Here is a 15649-nt window from a genome sequence, read left to right as displayed (position 1 = left end):
CTATGAAGCTATGGGAAATTATTCAAAACTTTTCTGTTATGGGTCAGTGCCCACAATGGTGCGATGCAACATGTTGTACCACTTTAGTTTGTCCACAAGGGGGAGGAAGAACTAATTGGGTCTTCAGTTTGATATTCAAAGGTACCCAAACCAGAGCATTGCTGTCCGCTGGTGCTCCTGGTTCTTTATTCCCTGGAAGTTTAACCAGCTTTTACTCAACCACCCCTACGGAGAAGAATAAATCATTAATGCTGTGGACCTCAAGGCCTGGATTTGAAAAAGGATACAGGGGAAGAGAGCATAGGCAATGCCATTGAAGCTGTCACATATCTTACATTTTTTATTTTTTATTTCACCTTTATTTAACCAGGTAAGGTAGTTGAGAATAATTTCTCATTTACAACTGCAATCTGGCCAAGATAAAGCAAAGCAGTGCGACAGAAACAACAACACAAAGTTACATTGAATAAACAAGCGTACATTCAATAACACAATAGAAAAAAGTATATATACAGTGTGTGCAAATGGCATGAGGAGGCATAGCAATAGTAGCAAAGTAATTACAATTTAGCAGATCAACACTGGAGTGATAGATGAGCAGAAAATGATGAGCAGATGATGGTGTGTAAGTAGTGATATTGGTGTGCAAAAGAGCAGCAAAGTAAATAAAAACAATATGGGGATGAGGTAGGTAGTTGGCTGGGCAATTTACAGATGGACTATGTACAGCTGCAGCGATCGGTTAGCTGCTCAGATAGCTGATGTTTAAAGTTAGTGAGGGAAATGTAAGTCTCCAGTTTCAGCGATTTTTGAAATTCGTTCCAGTCACTGGCAGCACAGAACTGGAAGGAAAAGCGGCCAAAGGAGGTGTTGGCTTTGGGGATGACCAGTGAGATATACCGGCTGGAGCGCGTGCTACGGGTGAGTGTTGTTATCGTGACCAGTGAGCTGAGATAAGGCAGAGCTTTACCTAGAATAGACTTGTAGATGACCTGGAGCCAGTGGGTCTGGCGATGAATATATAGCGATGGCCAGCCGACTAGAGCATACAGGTCGCAGCGGTGGGTGGAATAAGGCGCTTTGGTATCAAAACGGATGACACTGTGATAGACTGCATCCAATTTGCTGAGTAGAGTATTGGAAGCTATTTTGTAGATGACATCGCCGAAGTCGAGGATCGGTAGGATAGTCAGTTTTACTAGGGTAAGTTTGGCGGCGTGAGTGAAGGAGGCTTTGTTGCAAAATAGAAAGCCGATTCTAGATTTGATTTTGGAATGGAGATGTTTGATATGAGTCTGGAAGGAGAGTTTACAGTCTAGCCAGACACCTAGGTATTTGTAGTTGTCCACATATTCTAGGTCAGAACCGTCCAGAGCAGTGATGCTAGTCGGGCGGGTGGGTGCGGGCAGCGAATGGTTGAAAAGCATGCATTTGGTTTTGCTAGCGTTTAAGAGCAGTTGGAGGCCACGGAAAGAGTGTTGTATGGCATTGAAGCTCGTTTGGAGGTTAGTTAACACAGTGTCAAAAGAAGGGCCAGATGTATACAGAATGGTGTCGTCTGCGTAGAGGTGGATCAGGGAATCCCGCGCAGCAAGAGCGACATCGTTGATATATACAGAGAAAAGAGTCGGCCCGAGAATTGAACCCTGTGGTACCCCCATAGAGACTGCTAGAGGTCCGGACAACAGGCCCTCCGATTATACACACTGAACTCTATCTGCGAAGTAGTTGGTGAACCAGGCGAGGCAGTCATATGAGAAACCAAGGATATTGAGTCTGCCAATATGAATACGGTGATTGACGGAGCCGAAAGCCTTGGCCAGGTCGATGAAGACGGCTGCACAGTACTGTCTTTTATCGATGGTGGTTATGATATCGTTTAGTACCTTGAGCGTGGCTGAGGTGCACCCGTGACCAGCTCGGAAACCGGATTGCACAGCGGAGAAGGTACGGTGGGATTCGAAATGGTCAGTGATCTTTTTATTAACTTGGCTTTCAAAGACTTTAGAAAGGCAGGGCAGGATGGATATAGGTCTGTAACAGTTTGGGTCTAGAGTGTCATCCCCTTTGAAGAGGGGGATGACCGCGGCAGCTTTCCAATATTTAGGGATCTTGGACAAAATGAAAGAGAGGTTGAACAGACTGGTAATAAGGGTTGCAACAATGGCGGCAGACAATTTTAGAAAGAGAGGGTCCAGATTGTCTAGCCCAGCTGATTTGTACGGGTCCAGGTTTTGCAGCTCTTTCAGAACATCTGCGATCTGGATTTGGGTGAAGGAGAAGCTGGGGAGGCTCGGGCAAGTAGCTGCGAGGGGTGCGGAGCTGTTGGCTGGGGTTGGGGTAGCCAGGAGGAAAGCATGGCCAGCCGTAGAGAAATACTTATTGACATTTTTGATTATCATGGATTTATCGGTGGTGACCGTGTTGCCTAGCCTCAGTGCAGTGGGCAGCTGGGAGGAGGTGCTCTTGTTCTCCATGGACTTTACAGTGTCTCAAAACGTTTTGGAGTTAGAGCTACAGGATGCAAAATTCTGTTTTAAAAAGCTAGCCTTTGCTTTCCTGACTGACTGTGTGTATTGGTTCCAGACCTCCCTGAACAGTTGTATATCGCGGGGAGTATTCGATGCTATTGCAGTCCACCACAGGATGTTTCTGTGCTGGTCAAGGGCAATCAGGTCTGGAGTGAACCAAGGGCTATATCTGTTCTTAGTTCTACATTTTTTGAAAGGGGCACGCTTATTTAAGATGGTGAGGAAATTACTTTTAAAGAACGACCAGTCATCCTCGACTGACGGGATGAGGTCAATATCCTTCCAGGATACCTGGGCCAGGTCGATTAGAAAGGCCTGCTCGCAGAAGTGTTTTAGGGAGCGTTTGACAGTGATGAGGGATGGTCGTTTGACCGCAGACCCATAGCGGATGCAGGCAATGAGGCAGTGATCACTGAGATCCTGATTGAAAACAGCAGAGGTGTATTTGGAGGGCAAGTTGGTCAGGATAATATCTATGAGGGTGCCCATGTTTACGGATTTAGGGTTGTACCTGGTGGTTTCCTTGATAATTTGTGTGAGATTGAGGGCATCTAGCTTAGATTGTAGGACTGCTGGTGTGTTAAGCATATCCCCAGTCTAGGTCACTGTGACGACCCTCCCGCTCTGTCTGCTGTATTTTCTCTCTTTGCTCTTGTTCCTTATTAGGATGCCAGTGGGCGGAGTTGGAAGGGTCGTCAGCTTGATGGGAAACACCTGGGCTCGGGTGTGTCCCAGGATAAAGACACCTCTTCCACAGTCATTGGAGAGACTCTCTCCATGCAGACACCTTGTTTTTGGTTGTGCTAGTTATGGTATCGAATAAATATATATTTTTGATACTCCTTGTCTCCACGTTGTCTCCCTTTTGTTGCGAACTCTGAGCCGGTTCGTAACAGTCACCTAACAGAACAAACTCTGAAGATAAATGGGGGGCAATGAATTCACATATGGTGTCCAGGGCACAGCTGGGAGCTGAGGGGGGTCTATAACAGTGAGAGACTCATTTCTGGAGAGATTCATTTTTAAAATTAGAAGCTCGAACTGTTTGGGCATAGACCTGGAAAGTATGACAGAACTTTGCAAGCTACCTCTGCAGTACATTGCAACTCCTCCCCCTTTGACAGTACTATCTTGACGGAAAATGTTGTAGTTGGGTATGTTAATCTCAGAATTTTTGTTGGCCTTCCTAAGCCAGGTTTCAGACATGGTAAAGACAAACTTAAGGAGGAGGCTTCTGATGTTAACATGCATGAAACCAAGGCTTTTTCGATTACAGAAGTCAACAAATGAGAGTGCCTGGGGACACGCAGGGCCTAAGTTAGCCTCCACATCACCCGAGGAACAGAGGAGGAGTAGGATGAGGGTACGGCTAAAGTTTAGCAAAACTGTTCGTCTAGTGCGTTGGGGACAGAGAATAAAAGGATGAGATTTCTGGGCATGGTAGAATAGATTCAGGGCATAATGTGCAGACAGGGGTATGGTGGGGTGTGGGTACAGTGGAGGTAAGCCCAGGCACTGAGTGATAAGAGAGGTTGCATCTCTGGACATGCTGGTTATACTGGGTGAGGTCACCGCATGTGTGGGAGGTGGGACAAAGGGGGTTTCTAAGGCATGTACAGTGGGACTATGGGCTCCGCAGTAAACTAAAACAATGATAATTATCCTAAACAACAGTATACAAGGCATATTGACATTTGAGAGAGACATAAAGCGAGGCATAAAGCAATCACAGGTGTTGATTCGGAGAGCTAGCTAAGTCAACAACAGGTAAGACAACAACAGCTAATCAGCTAAGTCAACAACAACAGGTAAAATGACGATGAATGGGCAGGGGGGGTCGGTTAACTACACACAGGGCCTGAGTTCGGGGCTAGGGCGACAGATAAACAAAGGTAAACAAAGTGGAGTACCGTGATAAATGAACAGTCCAGAAAGCATCAGCTATGTAGCCAAGTGATCACAGGGTACAGTGTACAGCAATAGATGAAACAGGGAAACCGCTAGGTAGTCGTTACTATGCTAGCACGCGGGAGACACGGCGTTTAAAGTTAGCAGTCCGGGGTAAGTAGAATCGTCTGCTCCTTCGTCCGGCAAAGGCCGGTTGAAGGCACAGCTGATAGAATTACGTCTGCGGACGAGTCGTGGTGGTACGGCGGGGCGCCGTATCGACGAAGGGACCGGGCCAGATGGCAAAAGAGGTATTTTAGTTGTGGGAATTTCGTTTGCTTGCTGGGAGATGCGCCAGGCTCAGGGCTAGCTTCGGGGCTGGGTCACTCGGTTGAAGATAGCTAGCTGTGATGATCAATGGGCCAGGGATTTACGGCAGGAACCTGATATTGTAGTGGAGAAAAACAGTCCGAGGCTGGCAGGTATTATGCAGGCTAAAAAAACGCTGGTGCCTGAGCAGAGGGTAAAGGCCGCTAGCAGTGGCTAACAATGACTAAACGGCTAGTAACTTAGCTAATTAGCTGGCTACCTTCTGATTAAAGTTTTGGCTATAGGGTCTAAATAAATAGCAGATCCGTGTCCGAGTGAGGCGGGTTACCGGAAGGTATATTTAATTTAAAAATGGAAAAAGAGATTGAAAAATAAATTGGAATATATACAAAAAACACGAAAAATACAAAAAGTAAACGAGAGGACAACAAACGACGTCTGCACTGCTACGCCATCTTGGAATTGGAATCTATGACTCGGTCACACTTATCTGGCCTCATTGGCTAGAAAGGTCTCGCCTGCCTTCCATCTTTGAGGACATTGTTAGAGCTCGACGAGCTTCTCAATATAGGCAATATTTTCTACACATCAAAAAATGAGGTTGAAATAGAAACTGGGTGTGTTAACTCAAACTTTCATTTTTAAAACTGCATGTTTATTTGTTTAAAAAAACAGTTGATATTTAATTGGCACTAATAGAAACAGTACGGAAGCACTGAAAGACTGAGCAGCTTCACAGCTCTTCAAGTATGTTAATTCAGTTTATAGATTAGATTATAGTCTCAGCAGGGGCAGATCCAACAGGCCAGGCCAAGAGTGCAGGGCTTCAAGCAGAGCATATTCCGACTCAGTCCTGATCCAATCAGGCCCAACGTCGCGTTTAGCTCGTCCAATAGAAACAAGTCAAGAACCCATCACTCGCTTGATCCAGTGATAAATTAGATTTTGTCTACAGAAGTGCACTGCTAGTCACATCAATCCTAGTCACATCAATCCTCCCAGAAAGAAGAGCGATTTGGTGAAATGGGCAAAGACTGGGGTGATTGAGAAGAGGGGCAGAGGAAGACAAACACGGAAGAGAACATATTGGGAGTAAGAACATGGAGAAAGGTGAGATTTTAGGGTTAAAGAGAGAAAAGAAAGAGATTTTGGGTGGAGAGAAAAGGAGAGCAAAAAAAGGGTCAAGTCACTAGCCATGTGGATCATCAACATGCCAGCTGTTTACCTTCCCAATCCTGCCACAAGAGAATGACCTTGAGCATCTGCATTAAGGACTGCAATAACAAGATGAAACAAATTCAGTACCACTTGAATCAATTCTAAAGCAAGAGTCTTCAACGCATAAACAACTTCACTGGCTCCTCATCATCCTCCTCCTTTCCACTAAGCCCGCCCTGTGCTGGCCTGGCTCCACCACATGCATCAGAGGCAGAGTACGGGTTTGTTAGTCAGTCGTCCCTCGCACCAGGCCACGCATCTGTCCCTCATTGTTCAGGGTGCCCCACCCATACGTCGCCTCCCTTCGTCACTCATTGAGAGAGCCCCACCCCTGTAGGTCAACTCGGGGACATCAGGAAGCGATCCAGTTACTGTGAGATGACCTCCCAGTTCTTCCACAGGAAGGCGAGGAGGACGACGAAGAGCAGCATGGAGAAGGTGCGGCTGCGCGTCATTAAACTCTGTAACTGTTTTAAAGTCACCATTGACCTCATGGTAAAATCTCTGAGCTGGTTTCTTCCTCTCCGGTAACTAAGTTAGGAATGATGCCAGTATCTCTGTTGTGACTGTTTATATTGATACACCATCCAAAGTGTAATTGTTTAATTTTACCATAAGTGTCCTTCTTTGTGAGGCATTGGACAACCTCCCTGGTATTGTTGGTTGAATCTGTGTTTGAAATTCACAACGCGACTGATCGACTTTACAGATAATTGCATGTGTGGGGTACAGAAATTAGGTAGTCATTAAAAAATCATGTTAAACACTATTATTGCATACAGAGTGAGTCCAGGCAAAGTATTTTTGCGACTTGTTTGGCAAAATTCTACTTCTGAACTGATTTTGGATTTCCATAACAAAGGTGTTGAATACTCATTGACACTTTTTTTGTTGTTGACATAATTCCACTTTGACATTATTTATTTCAATGTTTTATTTTACCTTTATTTAACTAGGCAAGTCAGTTAATAACAATTTCTTATCTACAATGACAGCCTAGGAACAGTGTGTTAACTGCCTTGTACAGGGGCAGAACGACAGATTTTTACCTTGTCAGCTCGGGGATTTGATCTAGCAACCTTTCGATTACTGGCCCAATGCTCTAACCAATGATGAGTCGGACCACATAGTGAAGGAAAAGCAGCTAACAAGTGCTCAGCATATGTGGGAACTCCTTCAAGATTGTTAGAAAAACATTCCAGGTGAAGCTGGTTGAAAGAATGCCAAGAGTGTGCAAAGCTGTCATCAAGGCAAAGGGTGGCTATTTGAAGAATCTTAAATATAAAATATATTTTGATTTGTTTAACACTTTTTTGGTTACTACATGATTCCATATGTGTTATTTCATAGTTTTGATGTCTTCACTATTATTCTACAATGTAGAAAACTGTAAAAATAAATAAAATAAAAACCCTTAAATGAGTAGGTGTTCTAAAACTTTTGACCAGTAGTGTACACAAATCATTAACTTTGCAATCTCATGGTAATTTTTTATAATTAGTATTACCCTATGTCATTCTTCTACCATGTTCCAATGCATCATTTATATTACAAGATAGGTAATCAGTGAATATAATTCAAACAATTGCAGTGCTGCTGTTCACATGAATTCTTATAACAAGACATGGGCTAGCTGTAAAACACAGTATGTAATGTGACTGACGCAGAACCTACATCTCCATGTAAATGCACCTGGTATCTTAGTGGAAGACACACGAAGAATGCAGTTTGAACTCCGCTTCACTGTCAGTAATTACACTGCTCTTTTATTAATAACATACATGAGAAGAATAGTAAACTAACAAATGAAAATGGCAGACACTGCTCTTTGCTTTGGTATTACCCTGCCATTTGCAACATATCATGCCAAGGAAGAAGGCAGTAACTGTTGTTTAAGGGTCAAAGGTCATGTCAGAGGTCAGGGTCAACGTGAATAAAATATTAACTAATAGTAAGGCAACAGATCACCACATCTCAAATGATCTCCTCAGAATTAATTTGGCTGGACAATTAAAAAACTTGGAAGCCATTATTCTCAGTTCCACGCTGTGAGTAGTTATTGCCTTTTTGCTTGGTAGGGCAGAATATTAATTTCTAAACATAATATGTAAATATATCATAACCATTGCATAATCAATTCCTCAGCTTTTCTGGCCATGAAGAGTTCATATTCACGAAGTAACCATACGACAAATTACCATGCACATCTCATTTCATTGGGCCTATTAGATCTATTACAGGATATTACATCATTTGTTTTTGCTCTATGCATCCGAAAGGGAGCGTGGTTGATAACACAGGTCTACAGTAGAATTTGTCAATTGAACAGACAGTTGATCTTTTGCATTGAAGTGTGTAGACTGCCACTGCAAGTAGGCCTACTTTAGTTTTCATTCTTTTTTTAGAGTAGGCAATGTTTCAGAATTCGAAGGCAGTCCAGCATATTTAGGCAAAAAGTAAATGCAAACCTTATTGAATGCAAACGATCTGTTTACAGGTCCAAAACAGCAAAGGTCACTGCAAAAGAAAACATTTTGCCACCTCCAAAGACTCAAAGACTCTGGTTTAAGGAAGAAATTCAGTCATCATTGTCCAAGACCAAGTCAAGACCAAGTGAAAATGGATCCGAGACCGAGACACTCAATATGTGGTATCGAGAACGAACTCGAGACTAAGAAAAGGAAATTAAAAACATGGTTGGGATATTATTCTTGAGAACAAACGTTTAACCTTTATATTGATTGGCATCAGTCAAAGTTCACGAGTAACATCATGTTAGTAACAACCCACTGGGCAAAAACTGGTTGAATCAACTTTGTTTCCACATCATTTCAACCAAAAAATTCAATGTGTTTACGTTGAATCAATGTGAAAAACTGATTGGATTTGAAAAATGTATTTGATCTTTTTTCAACCGACTTCTCAAAAATCCAATAAATTTGGTGAAAGACCATGTGTTCTTAATGTTTTATATACTCAGTGTACAATATTCACGTGACATATGATCAAATTGATCAAATTAGACCTTCAATACCAATCATATAGCTGTATACAGTGTATTTATAGTAGTGCAAGTGTTGGATCAGAGGAATAACTCACAGCAAAGGAGGATGATCAAAAACAGATGACGAGCCAGATCAGGGGTGAATAACGCAATGTTTCAGAGAAACAGACTATCACAAACTACATAATAAGTACCGTGTCTGTGACTGAGAGAATGCTTTTAATAGAGAGGAAGACGAGGAGCCTGCTAACAGGAAAACCACAAAGATAGTCCATCAACTGGTGTGATTAGAGGTAAATGTCTCCTGCTCCTAACATAAGCCCAAACCATTTGCTTATCTGTCAGAGGAAATAACTATATATTTTTCAGGTTTTCTTTTTAACTACACTGCACAATAAAAAGCAGGTTTCATGTACAACTGCAGTATATATTGCCAACATCCAAAAGTAAAAAAATAGAAAGTCTTGCTGTGGCTCCTTATGACTCTCCACAGTGTGCATTAGACGCAATATCTTTCCTATCTACTGTAGTTATTAGCTTAATAAGATAATAAAGGTGCTGATACATAAGAAGTAAACAACAACACTGAACATTTCCATGGAAATATAGCAGGACAAGTAGGGTTTCATCACTCGTGAGATGCTTGTTGTAATTGTCAGAAGCATGAATACATTTCTCATATTGGTGTTTTTGGAGGGTGAATTTAGTTGAGATTTTTTATATCTTGCTAAAAATGTCTGGTAAAGTAGATTAATAGTTTCTGTTAGATGTATCTGAGGTTTGGTTCAACAATACTTCTGTCAATCTCCTCAACACAACTAGTCTCTGAAATATGATTGGCTGAAGTTTCGGAAGGACAGGATGCAGTAAGAGTCTCGTCTAACTATACACCCTACAGTGGTGTGTGTGTGTGTATGTGTGTGTGTGTGTGTGTGCATGTGTGCACTCGTGCACCTGTTTGCAGGTGTGGATACGTAACAGCATACATGTACTGGTTGGTATGTGATCTGTAGACTGTCTGTGACTGCTGCAGGAGAATGTAGGAATCTTTGCCTCCCTCACAGTAGAACTAACCACAATACAGATCATCTGTAAATTGTCCTTTGAATAATATTTTTAGTCCAGGACTAAGCATTTTCTGTCTCTGGGAAAATCAGGGGAGAATGGCCTTGGTCCGGGAGGTGACCAAGAACCCGATGGTCACTCTGACAGAGCACCAGAGTTCCTCTGTGGAGATGGGAGAACTATCCAGAAGGACAACCATCTCTGCAGCACTCCAGCAATCAGGCTTTTATGGTAGAGTGGCCAGACGGAAGCCACTGCTCAGTAAAAGGCACATGACAGCCCTCTTAGAGTTTGCCAAACGGCACCTTAAGGACTCTCAGGCCATGAGAAACAAGATTCTCTGGTCTGATGAAACCAAGATTTAAGTCTTTGGCCTGAATGCCAAGCATGACATCTGGAGGAAACCTTGCACAATATCTATGGTGAAGCATGGTGGTGGCAACATCATGCTGTGGGGAAGTTTTTCAGCAGTAGGGACTGGGAGACTAGTCAGGATCGAGGGAAAGATGAACAGAGCAAATAACAGAGAGATTCTTGATGAAAACCTGCTCCAGAGCACTCAGGACCTCATACTGGGGCGAAGGTTTACCTTCCAATAGGATAACGACCCTAAGCACACAGCCAAGACAACACAGGAGTGGCTTTGGGACAAGTCTATGATTGTCCTTGAGTGGCCCAGCCAGAATCCGGACTTCAACCCGGTCAAATATCTCTGGAGAGATCTGAAAATAACTGTGCAGTGAAGCTCCCCATCCAGCCTCACAGAGCTTGAGAGGGTCTGCAGAGAAGAATGGAATAACCTCCCCAAATACAGGTGTGCCAAGCTTGTAGCATCATACCCAAGAGGACTTGAGGCTGTAATTGCTGCCAAAGGTGCTTCAGCAAAGTACTGAGTAATGGTTCTGAATACTTATTTAAATCTAATTTTCAGTTTTTATGTCCAGAAATGGCCAGAAAAAGGTTACATAGACAACAGTACATCTTTTTTTGCATTTTCTTGAATATCAAGATCAAAATCAAATCATGTAAAATACTAACAAAGACGAGGGATTGGTCAAAGTCAATTTATTCTGCTTACTTGTTTGTTTTACAGAAGAGAACATTTCAAACTGAGAAATAAAACATAGGATTTGTATTTGCTGTACCTTAAAGGTGTTATAGATATATAGATTTATTTTTTATTTTATTTTATTTCACATTTATTTAACCAGGTAGGCCAGTTGAGAACAAGTTCTCATTTACAACTGCGACCTGGCCAAGATAAAGCAAAGCAGTGCGACAAAATCAAAAACACAGAGTTTCACATAAACAAACGCACAGTCAATAACACAATAGTAAGATCTATGTACAGTTTGTACAGTGTATATGGGAGGTGAGGGGGGAGCCACCCCTTTTTCAACAAACAAAGCCATCCCCCATAGAATAATCAACCATCCTGACCGCTGGGCTCAAGTGTGCATCGAAACAGAATATAAGCTCATGTTAACTGGAAAACAATGTAATGAAGTTGTGTTCTCACACCATTTACATCTTAACCACTCCGCAGTCATTGGACTTCAAGGCTAGAATGTGTCTAAAACACTGCACATTGAAGGAGCGACTGAGGTGCTGAGAAAGTTGAAATTAATCTGAGAACTTGGAAAATAACAAGTAAACATGGAGAAATTAGGAGATTTGAATAGCATTTACGAAATCTATATTTTTCAGTTTTGATTATCTGATTTTGCCAACAATGTAAACATTTTTAAACCAAATGTTATATTTTGTAGCTTATAACAAAGTATGTGGGCAATATCAATACTTTTGTTGTAAGATCGGGCTTTTGGGGTTTGCTAACTTTTGCCGCAAAAATGGTTAAATTAACATTAGACTTTTTCCCCAGTTTTTTGGGGTGCATCTGGTTTATATTATAAGCATATTTCAACGCAAGATGAATTTCACCCCCAAAAATGTCTTAGCAGTACCACTTTGGATCTTAATGACTTAATTTCAATTAATTTAACTTTATTTCCTATTTACCTGTTTTTTTTAATTATGTGTGAATATGTTATATATTTATTGATTTTTACAATGTCTGTATCTATCGATTTTGATCACCAATATATTTTATTTATTAAATTGTATCAAACCGTTATGGAAGGAGGTATCACACAGATGACAGAATAGATATAAATGCAGTATATATTTACTTGGGCATTTACTTAAAAATGTTTAAAGGGGAGTATGCCCCAAACCCCTCCAAAGTCCCCAAATATAAATACTAACACATTAACAGATATTATTGATAGGCATGTAACACATGCCAGGTGTCAATGTGTGATACAGTAAATTAAGGCAATTCCAAGCATTTCGGGGGCCCTAAGCGAGATTTGCCCACCTCGCGGACAAAACATTTTAGTGGCCCCACTCATGGCGGTGGAGAGAAACATTTGGAGCTTTAAAGTTAATGTCCTGCAATTCTACTCATTTTGCCATGAGGCGGAGAGAACTTTGCAGTTATTAAGCTAATTTCCTGCAATTCAACACATTATGCCATTGTCGTTGAAATAATACAATTCGGGTTTAAAGATAATTTACTGCAATTCTACACATTTGGCCATGACTTATGACATGTTCATTTGACATCTGAGTGAGAGTGGCTAACAAAATCAGTGGGGGCCCCTGGGTAGTAATTCGGCCATTACTACATGGCTTAGATAGCTGGCGAGACTAGCATGCTTAGCAATCTATAAAATCTTAGCTGACATGGGATAATTGAGTGACTGTCAGTGACTGACATAACAAGAGAAAACTGCTGATGCAGAACAACATTTCTAAACTGCACGTTGTGTATTCTACTATCCTACGGTTGTTTTTGGAGGTGGTAGGGGCCTCTAGCGGCTGCTTACTGTATGTCGCTTATAGATAGAAACGGCACTGCAGTAGATGTATTAGATACTTATTTACCGTAACAGGATGTGTGATAAATAAAGGACTTCCTGAAAGAAAGAGTATTTCTGTGAGACATACAGAGAGCCAGTGGTGTAGTTTCAGTGTGTCTGCAGAAGACTGTAAAACCCATCCGGCTGGGCTGAGGTTGCTGGTCTGTCGGGGATTGAGCTGTATACGTGGTACGTATCAGACTAGAGAAAAGAAACAAACAGTTTAACTTCAATCTGAAACTGAGAGTCGTTCACAATCACCAAACACAGTGGGTGATTTTGAACTTACATTGTCGTTTTCAGATGACTTTCCATTTTCTTCAAAAGGACCTGTACAACACAGAGGGAGCCTGAGGGATTATTTGTGTGTGTGTGTGTGTGTGTGTGTGTGTGTGTTTACGTGTCAGTGTGGGTGTGGTTCTGCATGTCACTTTGCTGTGCTTTATGTCCCTTCACACTTCTCCTCCTGACTCATACCATCCTGTTGCCACGCCCTGACCTTAGAGAGACTTTTTTATTCTCTATTTTGTTAGGTCAGGGTGTGACTTGGGTGGGCATATCTATGTTTCTATTTCTTTGTTGGCCTAGTATGGTTCCCAATCAGAGGCAGCTGTTTCTCGTTGTCTCTGATTGGGGATCATATTTAGGCAGCCCTTTTTCCCACATGTGATTGTGGGATCTTGTTTTTGTGTAGCTGCCTATGAGCGGCCCAGAACGTCACTTTTCGTTTCGTTTTCTTCTGTATTGTTTTTGGTGAGTTTCATATTTATTAAACATGTGGAACTCTAAGTACGCTGCGCCTTGGTCCAATCCTTTACACGAGCGTGACACCTGTAGACATATTGGATTCTCATGCTCTAACACATTATCTTATGTATAACTTATATACATACATGGTTACTGATATGACTACCTCAGACCAAAATCCAAGCCTAAACAACTTTGAGTCCTATAAAAAGCCCTACATGATATGAATCTACGGGATAGAGTTAAATAGACAAACCTGGTGGTACAGATGTGGATGGTACAGAAGTGATCAGGCTGTAGATCCCTGCATTCTCTGAATCAGCCTGGAGGAAAGAGAGAGAGACAGGTCCTTATTATTCCTCAGACTGTCTGTCTGTCCATACGAAAACAAGCATGTATCTATATCCAATGCTATTATTTTTACTGTACTTACATCATCATTTGCAGATACCTGCACAGGACCTGCATCTCACAGAGAGAGACAAAGTAAGAGGTTGTGTGTCTGTGTGTGTGTGTGTGTGTGGGGGGGGGGGCAGAAGAAGTGAAAATAACAGGGCTTGATGTGACTTCACACTTCTCCTCCTGACTCAAACCACCCTGGAGACTTACAGCTCTGTTCTCACGCTTTCAAGATGCTCTGACTGAAAAATGTAAGTTGGTATGGTTGGCATTGAGGGATTAAGTGTTATTGTGCTGAGGGTCCCAAATTCACATCCCAGGTCAGGAAGACGGGGATAGAAGACATTCTGTTACTCACCTGAGGGCAAAAACGTGGACGGTACAGAGGTGATGAGAGAATAGATCCCAGCATCCCTTAGATCCAACATGCCTGCACTGCTCATAGCTCCCATCACCAAATCACCTACAACAGAAAATAAATAAAAATGAAATTAGAATATGTGTTTCTACCTGCATGTGTGTAGTTGTGTTAGTAGTGTGTGCAGTGTTTGATGTATTTAGTTTTGGAACATACATTGTCTGTGATCATCCTGTCTGGTTGTAGGTCTGTACAACATAAAAGTATAAGAAGGTTGTGGTAAGAACATCTCATCATGGACAATACAGAACTAAAGGTTGATACAATCTGCATCATATTCACAAAGGGGAATTCTTACCTCTGAGAATTGGTTTTCTCTGAAAAACAAATTAGGCTAAATGAATGATATTGAATATAGCCTACACTACACAATATCACCAAAAGGAGTTGAAAGATTAACCCATGTCAAAGGCTATTACATTAATATGAGAAAGAAAATGTTTGCAAATGATTTGTTATGCAGAATCAGAAGTACTCACTGGTCCTCCTGCAGAGATAGACAGCTGTCAATCCCATCAGGAACACGCCCACTCCAGAAGCCATACCCACTGCTGTCTGCCATAATTGCACCGCTGTTTGGTGACATGATGACATCAGCAGAGGTCATTAGCTCTTAATCCAAATGTAAATACTTCAATGGTAGACAGGTGTTAGAATACCACATTATTATTAGTCTTGGTAAACGTTTCCGTTTTCATATATGTGAGAAAAGACAGCTAGTCAGCTAAGCGTTTGACATTTGAGTCTGTGAAGGAAAATGTTGTTTGTGCTTTTCTAATAACCAATTCGACTGGGTTCATGTAAATGACTGATTGATCGTGACTGGGAGGAATCCTCACTATCAGTATAAGTAATTTGGCAGTGCACCAAGAACATTGTTTTGAAATCCGAAAGGGGTGTCTCAGTTTCAAAGTCTCAGCTTGAAGAGAAGAAGCCTCGTGAGGTATTGGTTGATCACATGCATGAACCAATCGTTAATGATTAATTAATTATGAATAATGAATAAGCTAAATCTTGCAAATTTAACTTGTCTGTTTAAGCAGTATATAAGAGAACTAATGGGACTTCTCCGGCGGAGCTCCCGACCCTCCCGACCGACGTTTACTATGGTACATTAAGTTTGTTGGAA

The 15649-nt window shown here is 41.8% G+C and overlaps 1 protein-coding gene across 1 annotated transcript in view; it reads right to left on the bottom strand.

Moving 5' to 3' along the window:
• Nucleotides 1-11085: 11085 nt before the first annotated feature.
• LOC115208187 (uncharacterized) overlaps nt 11086-15649 on the bottom strand; it is a 216210-nt gene continuing 211646 nt past the window's right edge. The window contains exons 27-34 of the mRNA XM_029776048.1: nt 15000-15092; nt 14819-14837; nt 14677-14708; nt 14461-14565; nt 14137-14165; nt 13960-14026; nt 13246-13286; nt 11086-13157 (exon numbers count right to left, since the gene is read on the bottom strand). Of these exons, the coding sequence (XP_029631908.1) occupies nt 13065-13157; nt 13246-13286; nt 13960-14026; nt 14137-14165; nt 14461-14565; nt 14677-14708; nt 14819-14837; nt 15000-15092 (479 nt within the window). The 3' untranslated portion in view covers nt 11086-13064. The remainder of the gene's footprint in view (nt 13158-13245; nt 13287-13959; nt 14027-14136; nt 14166-14460; nt 14566-14676; nt 14709-14818; nt 14838-14999; nt 15093-15649) is intronic.

This window comes from Salmo trutta, chromosome 14 (genome assembly GCF_901001165.1).
Source record: "Salmo trutta chromosome 14, fSalTru1.1, whole genome shotgun sequence".
Lineage (NCBI taxonomy): Eukaryota > Metazoa > Chordata > Actinopteri > Salmoniformes > Salmonidae > Salmo > Salmo trutta.
This window is presented reverse-complemented; position numbering and strand designations above follow the sequence as displayed.